The sequence below is a fragment of the Hoplias malabaricus genome, chromosome 3, assembly GCF_029633855.1.
Source record: "Hoplias malabaricus isolate fHopMal1 chromosome 3, fHopMal1.hap1, whole genome shotgun sequence".
Lineage (NCBI taxonomy): Eukaryota > Metazoa > Chordata > Actinopteri > Characiformes > Erythrinidae > Hoplias > Hoplias malabaricus.
Window position 1 is genome coordinate 21,050,478 of NC_089802.1, and position 9,783 is coordinate 21,060,260.

At 39.2% G+C, this 9,783-nt stretch overlaps 1 protein-coding gene across 1 annotated transcript; it reads left to right on the forward strand.

Moving 5' to 3' along the window:
• Positions 1-1,132: 1,132 nt before the first annotated feature.
• On the forward strand, positions 1,133-9,705 carry ankrd22 (ankyrin repeat domain 22). Its single transcript, XM_066663841.1, has 6 exons — positions 1,133-1,724; positions 3,172-3,363; positions 4,032-4,139; positions 4,403-4,480; positions 4,580-4,678; positions 9,398-9,705. The coding sequence occupies exons 1-6, from the start codon at positions 1,704-1,706 to the stop codon at positions 9,473-9,475; spliced, it is 576 nt and encodes a 191-aa protein (XP_066519938.1). The 5' UTR covers positions 1,133-1,703; the 3' UTR covers positions 9,476-9,705.
• The last annotated feature ends 78 nt before the right edge of the window (positions 9,706-9,783 follow it).

A 9,783-nucleotide genomic window follows, 5' to 3' on the forward strand; every position in this document is an offset into this window, starting at 1 on the left:
GCACCTCCACATCATTGCATTCATTTTTTATTCACAATTTGTTTAGTGTCCCAACTTTTTTGGAATCCGGCTTTTATATTCAATACTATACAGGAATTAAATGATTTGCATAGACTCTCAAAAACAAAAGAAGGTATGCTAGAGGTGTAAATGTACCTTTAAACTTTCATCAGTGATGATATGTACCCTTGAGGGTACTACCACAGTGACAGTTTTTCTGACAGTGTATTATTGCAATAGGTTTTATTTATATTTTGCTCTGCATCCCAACTTATTTGGAAATGAGGGTTTGTAATATTATTTGATTTGTATAATCATATTCAGACAGAGGCGGCACGGTGGCGCAGCAGGTAGTGTTGCAGTCACACAGCTCCAGGGACCTGGAGGTTGTGGGTTTGATTCCTGCTCCGAGTGACTGTCTGTGAGGAGTTGGTGTGTTCTCCCTGTGTCCGCATGAGTTTCCTCCGGGTGCTGTGGTTTCCTCCCACAGTCCAAAAACACATGTTGGTAGGTGGATTGCCGACTCAAGTGTCCGTGTGTGTTGCCCTGTGAAGGACTGGCGCCCCCTCCAGGGTGTATTCCTGCCTTGCGCCCAATGATTACAGATAGGCTCTGGACCTTGAACTGGACAAGCGGTTACAGATAATTAATGAGCTCAAGCTGAAGTTGGTAAAAGATGAGTACCAGCTGGTGAAGAGCACGACAAGCCAAGGCCCCATCTTGCTGCCGTTCACCGCTACTGCCATGGCCCACCACGCTCTCTGACGTCTGTTTCTTTGCTTCTGTCTGGGGTCTGCAGCTGGAGTCAGCTGTGGTCTGTTGGATTCTCCACGTCTAACACTGAGCGTAACAGAATTTGGGGCCTATGGTGCACCGAAAGTTCTTAGAGCGGCTCACTGGCCTGGACATGTCTTGCTCAGCCACAGCTGTCCATATTTAGCACATGGCTATTAAGCATGATTAAAACTGTAGGTCCCTCCTCCACCTTGCTGCATCACTGTCACATCCTCATCCAAAAAACCACAAATGGTGGGGCCCTGTTCCATACACAGTTGGCTGACACTTGTGTGGTGTGTATGTCTTCCAGTGACAAGTGTGTTGTCCAATTCATTCAAAGAGTCATATTTGATGTAGCACCAACTGTTCTGGGCACAAGAGTCTGAAGTAACCAAACCCAATATTTCTAAGTCAATATTTTTGCTCCTGGGGATCCTCCTAGTTTAATTTTTACAGCACTGTAAGGAAATAAATGGAGAGAGGGAAGTGGTGTTTTTTTACCCTCCTCCAAAAGTTTCATAGTTCAGTTTCTGCAGTGCTGCGCCCAGAGTAGAAATACCAGAGGCTATATTACATATCAGTGAAGTGTCACAGTGATTTTTAAGTGGTAATTTAAAGTACAAATATTACATAATGTTTTAATCCTCTTCATGTTCAGGGAACATTGTAAATACCGTCAAATATCGTCTTATTATACTTTCAGATGTTTCTCTAGATGTTTCTTAGCAGCAACACACCTGAAAAAGAGGTAGTGCTTTTTTTCTATAGTCATGCTTAAAAACCACACCCTTCCACCTTAGTGGGAGAAAAGACTTCTAGCGAACAGATAACTGAGGAACTAATATTTCAGTCATTTTGTGGGAAATTTCCGACCACGGTTTTAAGAGTACGCTGATGCGTTTACTGTTCCTTGTTTGTTCTTCGCCATGGGGATCTTGTACTCAGAGGTTGGTAAACATTTACTACAGCTCTCTCTGTTCAACGCCATTTTGACAAGCAGGTTTTAATTTAACTGGCGTTTCTTTTAAAGATTACACTTTCCTTTATTTCCTTAAAGGAGTTACTTTCAGTCAGTCTGAAAACGTTATATGTCTTACGTGAAATAGCCTCCGCTGGCAAACCGCTGTTTCCTGTCTTACATTCTCACTGCAATGTTTTAATATTTCTCAATTCTGGTCCTGTTTTACTAGTATTTACAAACTTCCCCAGAACACATCTAATCCAGTTCAGGAAAATCTTACTGAGGAACAACAGGTGGAGTCCATGCCGGAGTTATATTCTCTGCACACAGCAAGCCTGATATTCAGCTTTTTGGTTGTGGCATAATGCCCCATATTGTTTTTGGTATAATTATTATTTGTCTCTTTATTAAAGGACACAATGATGGGAAGCACTGAGTAACACCCTATAGTGTGAACTGTTCTTAAATGTGAGTGGGATTTACAAACCAGTTCCATGAGGTGCTTCTAAAATGTAAGAATAAGTAAAATCTACATGCAAAGATACAAAAGTAAATTAAAGTAGAAAGGTATGCTACATTTTGCAAAATGTAAAATAAACTGCCTAGATTTAAGGATGTACAGAGTCAGGACAGGTATTTCCATGCATTGGAATATGGTACATTAATGTTCCTTAAATAAAACATTGGACATATATTATGACTGTGACAGTTTAATACTTTTTGTGTGTGTGTGGAGGAAACAATACACAGATTATTAGTCTTTGGAGAAACACAATACCTTTTATGAAACACAATGTGTTTTTAAAGGTGAACTTAAGAGTGTAACAAATATTTGAGTAGGATAGGATCTCTTACACACACCCACGCCTTACTAAATTGCATTAAGTTCAGTCTTAACTGCCTTTAAATTCAGTCTTAGAAGTTAGCTGCATTTTCTGCCTTTAATGATCCAACTAATGGTGTGATGTTGAGGTCTGGGCTCTGGGGCCAAATGTTATGAGTTTGCTGACTTTTGAAAATTTCTTTCCATTATCTTAATGAATTTCTTAATAACATTTTTCTTTCAGACACATAGCCTAGCTCTGGTTTGGAATGATCTGGTATGTTCTCAATGTGAAATGGTGCACAGAGACACCTGTGGATTTTTAAGACATGTTTATCTGATGCTGACAGTGGTCTGTCATAACTTCTGCATTGTTTGTAACTTATGGGTTGGTTTCCCAGACAGTGATTAAGCCTAGGACTAAACAGCATTTTGAACTGTGATTTTAAGATTAAGTCCAGGACTAGGCTTAAACACTGTCTGGGAAACCACTCGTATGTGTTAACATGGTTCTATACAGTATCAATTATTTTCTAGTTAGGAGGTGATAATAAATATGGGGCATTATGCCATAATTTTTTGTTTTAAATTTTTTTTTGTCTTTTCGCAGCCCATTTTCCAAGCAGCTTACAATGATGACATCACCCAAGTTTGTCAGCTACTGAAGGCAAATGGCAAGAATTTGAACGTTCAGGATAAAATATTTGGAGACACACCACTCATAGCTTCTTGCAGGGCTGGAAATCTCCAACTTACCAAATACCTTTTAGATCAAAATGCTGATGTGTCCATAAGAAACAAGGTATTTAATAAAATAATGTCTACTGACCTGTAGAGACATTTCACTATTGATTAGTATTTGTATCAGACTGATATCGTCAGGGGCACAGCAGGTAGTGTCGCAGTCACACAGCTCCAGGGTTCTGGGGTTGTGAGGTTAAGCCCTGTGTGTTCTCCCCGTGTCCATGTGGGTTTCCTCCGGGTGCTCCGGTTTCCTCCCATGGTCCAAAAACACACGTTGGTAGGTAGATTGGCGACTCAAAAGTGTCCATAGATGTAAGTGAATGTGTGAGTGTGTGTGTGTGTGTTGCCCTGTGAAGGACTGACCCCCTCCATTGTGTGTTCCTGCCTTGCGCCCAATTTTTCAGGGTAGGGTCTGGACCCACCGCGACCCTGAACTGGATAAGCGGTTTCAGACGATGAATGAATAAATAATATCAGCAGAAACAACCAGGCTGAATGCTCACCTTATATTAAAATGTTCAGTTCAGAAATAAACTTAGCAGTTTACAGAAAAATATATTGGTTGAAAATTGTGCCATTTCTGCTTGAAGTTTTACCCTCTGTCCTTAATTTTGTTGAGGTATCATAAATGTATTTCAATCATTGCCAGTCTTGAAAAGACAGAACTAGGCTACAACTCTGTCTGTTTTGAAGATGTAATGTTAGATTTGCATTTTTCTTCTTCAGAAAGAAAGAACTTGCCTGCACTATGTTGCCAGAAGGAGGTTTTCCTTCTTGGACTACCTTATGATTGTTATTCTCATGCCTGTCCTGTTGATTGGATACCTCATAATGGTAGAGTACATCTTTGTTTTTTTGTTAAATTGTATCCACACTAATTCACCTCTTCTCTGCAGATTTAACAAGCTGATTAAAACAGAATATTGGCTATGAGCATGGTTAATGGGCTATGAATAATGGGCTATTAATATTGGCTATGAGCATGGTTAATGGGTTTCTCCTTCCCTGCATTCTGCTATTCACATGTGATTTTTCATGAAAACTGAAAGACATTTTTAAGTTATGTGCACATAATAACCGGTTTGTCATGTCAACAGATAGATAAGCAGAAGAAGCATGTCAACCTGGTGAAGCTGTTGTTAAGCAGCAAGGTAGAAGTCAATGCCACAGATTATGTAAGTACTGTATGTACTATATCTTTGTAGTATAAGCCCTAAAAGTATAGTGTTCTTTGTCATGTTTGCTTTATTATTATGCATTATTTTCTTGAACAGAAAGGAAATACAGCACTACACTATGCCTGCCAGTGTAAAAGCCACCGGATTATTCCATTACTACTGGAGAAAAACGCAGACATTTCAGTCAGGAACAATGTAAGTTCCTAATTTTCACAGGCAACTGAATTTCTTGTGGTATTTCTCCAATGAGCAATATCTGGGAAGTGGACATTTTTAAAATTATTATTTAAATATTTAAAGAACAATGTATTTTATTTGGGCAGCAAGGTGGCACAACAGGTAGTGTCGCTGTCACAGAGCTCCCAAGGTTGTGGGCTCAAGCTCCACTCCGGGTGACTGTCTGTGAGGAGTTTGGTGTGTTCTCCCTGTGTCTGCTTGGGTTTCCTCCATGTGCCCTGGTTTCCTCCCATGGTCCAAAAACATACATGGGTAGGTGGATTGGCAACTCAAATGTCCATAGGTGTAAGTGTACATCGTCCTGAAAAGGACTGGCATCTGCTCCAGGATTTGTTCTTGCCCTGTGCCCAGTGATTCCGGGTAGGCTCCGGACCCACTGCGAACCTGAATTGGATAAGCGGTTACAGGAATTGAATGAATTATTTTACCCTGATTGGACACTGCTCTAATGTTGTGACTCAATGTGTTGGAATCAATGTGGTATTGTATATACTTATAGAAAAAAATCCAAGATTTCAACCCTAATATTTAAAAACATCTGCCTCATGGCATCTTTCCACTGCATGGTCTCTACTTTACTTGACTCAACTTTTCCATCTGGTTCTTTTGAACTGGGTACTTTTTTAGTCCTGGGACTACAGTATAGACTAAATGTGACGTGTAAACTTTGCAGAGCACTGATTGGCTAGAGAGACTTGTCTAGGCATAGAAATGCAGACCCCCCCCCCCCCCCCCCCCAAGCACAAACTTGCTATTTGGAAAATAGCCACGCTACAGTAGAGATCCTGTTTACAATGGTACCTCATGAAAATACGCTGTAGGTTTTTGAAGAGTTAAAAAACATTCCTTGGATTGGAGGCTTACCAAATAATCCAGCAAGAGCCAGATGATGCAACAAGGAAACAAAAACAATGATGCGTCTAAACTGGGACACAAAACCAGCCAGGTACTAAGCAAGTAGAGCTGAGTAGAATGGGGTAGAGATACTGTATAGTGTACATAATACTCCGTAATATTGTGTATGTCCCCTTCCTGTAGCCAAAACAGTTCTAACTCATCAAGGCATTAATTCTACAAAAGCCCTAAAGAAGTCCTTTGGTGTCTGTACTTGTTTTGTCTCCCCATTCAACAAATGCTCATCTGGATTAAGATCTGGGGAATTTAGAGGCCAAGTAAACACCTTGAAGTCTTTGACATCTTCCACAAACCACTCTTAAACTGTTTTTGTAGAGTGTGTTTTCCTGAAACAGACTACCTTTAGGAAACACTGTTGCCATGAATGTAAGTACTTGGGTGTAGCAGTGTTTAAATAGGTAATACGTCTCAGAATAGCATCTATCTATCATTGCTCAGAGTATCACACTGCCTCTGCTGGCTGGCCTTCATCTTGTAGTGCCATCTCTTTGCAAGTTAATTGTGAAAGAGAACATCATTCAGAACAAGCCAACTCCTTCCGTTGCTCCAACATCCAGTTCTGATGCTCACATACCTGATGTAGGTGCTTTCAGCAGTCAACATGGGCACTCAGGCCAGCCTGCAGCTGTGCAGCTTTTTTACGGAGCAAGCTGTTATGTATTGTGTTAATTGATAACAGTCTATTACAGACAGCCTTATATTTTAATCAAATAGTGCTACAATAGCTCTTCTGTACTAACCCCTGCAAACCAGGAGTGCCCCACAAGACCTAGACCCAGTCACCTAGCCCTAAAAATTGGGCTCTTAAAAGTCACGCAGCTCCTTACAATTGCCCATTTTTCCAGCCTCAGTGTCAAAAACTGACTGTTCATTCATTATCTGCAACCGCTTATCCAGCCCTACTACTAGTGTATGGTTTTGGACCGTGGGAGGAAACCGGAGCACCTGGAGGAAACCCACGTGGACATGGGGAGAACACACCAAACTCCTCACAAACAGTGACCCGGAGTGGGGCTCGAACCCACAACCTCCAGGTCCCTAGAGATGTGTGACTGCGACACTACCTGCTGCACCACCCTGACTGTTCATTTGCTGCCAAATATACCCCTACCCTTGACATGTGCCATTGTAACAAGATAATCAACGTTGTTCACAACAGATTTCAGTGGTTTTAATTTTGTGGTCCATCTGTGTAAATGTAAAGTTGTGGTAAAAAATTTACATACACCCCACTAAGGAACTACAGAAAGAAGTTGATTATTTTTCCTGTGGCGTAATGACTGGATACTACACGTTTACTGTTGTGTGGCGATGACTCTACACCCAAGGTCACGAATAGGTGGTCCAAGTCCGGACCCAGAAGCTGTCCTCTCCGGACCTGGACCTGTAACTGTAAAACTATTGAGAGCTGTTTCGTTCTTACAACAGCGTTTTTGTTTTAAGTGGTGTGACTTTTCTAGACATTACAGTAAAGGTTTAGCACTCCAGGAAATGGTCAGACTAATCGCATGCATTTCTACATATCACATATAAGGCTACTCAGCCAATCGCATCTGTGCATTATGATGAGCGCTGTCCTGGCACTAGTGAAAAATAGCCCAAGAGATAATGATAAAATCTCTTTTGGGACTTTAATAAGAAGGGAATGATTACTGGTTGAAATTGTCAATATGGTTGAATATGGATTCTGTTTACGGATAAAGTCCCGTCTTTCAGCATAAAGAGCCTATCAAATTGCTTTTTACAGAAAAGTAGTAAAGTCAACTGCAACTACCAAAGTCACTATTTAAAATATGCCTTTTATTCCAAAATCATTGTTTTATTTGTAAATTTACTTGAAACAATAATATAATATTTTATTCACAGTACCGTATTTTCCGCACTATAAGGCGCACCTAAAAAACTCAAATTATCTCAAAAGTCGACAGTGCGCCTTATAATCCGGTGCGCCTTATATATGGAACAATATTGAGCCACACCAGGTCTCGCAACTACGGTAAGCAGCCGCCTACTTCATTTTCTTCCGCGCGCGGTGCATGCTGGATATATACCGGTATATATATTTCATTTCCATTTGTTTTTTATGTAAAGACCCCAAAATGGCTCCTATTAAGAGACACGCATATGACGCAGAGTTTAAACTCAAGGCGATCAGTCACGCAGAAGAACACGGGAATAGAGGAATAACTTAGTAAAGTGAGCTTTACGTGTTTATTTTGTGTGTTGTGTGATTTTAACGATTGAGCAACGTTGAGTTATTGATATATTGTTATCGCTTTGCACTATTTCGAGTGTTACTATATTGTGATTGTTATTATTATTGAATCGAGGAGAAGTTCCCCTCCCCCCACTATGTGGGGTAAATTAACATTGCACTACATGTTTTACCTTAAACTACGCTGGGTTGTAATCTATTAATAAAGTTGAACTGACCTATCTGACTGTTTTGTTGACATTCCCTTTAGCGCAGCTCCATCTAATTGATGCATAACGTAACCCCCGGCCTCTACTGTAGCGTCTATTGTATGCGCCTTATAATTCGGTGCGCCTTATATATGGACAAAGTTTTAAAATAGGTCATTCAATGAAGGTGCGCCTTATAATCCGGTGCGCCTTATAGTGCGGAAAATACGGTATTTGTTATTTATAAGTATTAATGTTGAAATATACTTGATATTCAGTTAACTAAATACAATTGTTAAAATTGAGGCCATTTTAATGTACAGGTTATGGCACTGATCATAATGTTCATAAAGATATATATTATGTTCCAGACCTTGGCAGGGGGAGATTCTCTAACTGGACCTTAAAGAATGTTAATTAAAGCTCTATACTATCAGAAAAACTGTCCCTATGGTGTAACCCTCAAGAGCACATTTTCTGTTTTATTAGGAAATATAATTGTACCATATTCTCTTTTAACTGTAGATTTTAAAATGGGCTGCTTTCATACAACCCATTTAATCTCCCAAATTTATGTCATGTTTTTGTTTACCTAGTTCTATAATGATATATTACAAATATTCACCACTTCTTCTGGAAAAGAGAATGTAATATGCCTTTAGGGAACACAAATGAAATTTTAAAACCACTGTTGCACTTTTATAAAAAGTGCATTTACACTACCTTTAGTGACAGAAAAGTACCTGTACCTTTTTTTCTGAGAGAATATCTACAGTATCATGGTGCTTTCCCTGTAGAAATCATTTAAAGCCCAGTATTGCCATGACTTATCATTATTATTGTATGTAAATGTTTAACAAATGTACATTTACATCATACATCTGAATATCATTGGAACCTCAATGCCTTTGAGCTACAAAACTCAGTGAAGGCAAGTATAGTTTACAGCATACTGTTTATGGTGTACATTATATTGCCAACGTTCCTCCAATAGTTTCTTTCCTTAAACATGGTCTTATTACATTTGACGATTTGGTGTTCTTCAGCCATAAGAGCAGTCGTGAGGTCACTGTGTATATTGGTCTATTTGAAGCAAATCTCTTCAAAAGTTTAATTCCGTTAAAATACATGTTTAAGTTGATGACACTATATAAATTTTATGAATAGCAATATATATATATATATATATATATATATATACACAGACACACACACAAAATTACTTTACTAACTAAATCAAATCATTTATGTATATTTACCCACCTTTTCAGTAGATGTTTGTTTGAATACACTGCATACAATACATTTTAAAATGCTCATTGAGAAAGTCAGGAAGTTAATGCCTGTTTTATTTTTCAGAGTGGTGAAACCCCACTGGACATTGCAGAGAGGCTAAATTTCAGAAAGGTTTGTGCAATGTTGAAGAAATCAGAATAAGAGCCCTTTTTTTTCTTTCTTTTGAAAAGTTCAAAGATTCCAGTCTTCATCCTTTAGAAAAAAACTAGTGCAAACAAAATAAGGACACACAACGTCATTGATACGAAGCACAATTGCTACTTCTTGTGGAGCCATCCATAAATGTGAATTGGCGAGAAATATCGCCTCGTGTTGCACATTCTAACGATAAATGAATGAATGCCTGTTAGTGATTTACATGCCAGTTCTACCAGAAACATCACGTTATTAATGCTTGTACACTAACTCTTAAAGCTCCTCATTTTCAAACATTACAGAATATTAAGATG

Bases quoted from the DNA above. Each gene is read 5' to 3' on its own strand.
- ankrd22 (XM_066663841.1), top strand. From the start codon at position 1,704: ATGGGGATCTTGTACTCAGAG. The intron at 1,725-3,171 runs GTTGGTAAACAT...GTCTTTTCGCAG, and splicing joins TGGGGATCTTGTACTCAGAG to CCCATTTTCCAAGCAGCTTA. The intron at 4,140-4,402 runs GTAGAGTACATC...TCATGTCAACAG, and splicing joins TGATTGGATACCTCATAATG to ATAGATAAGCAGAAGAAGCA.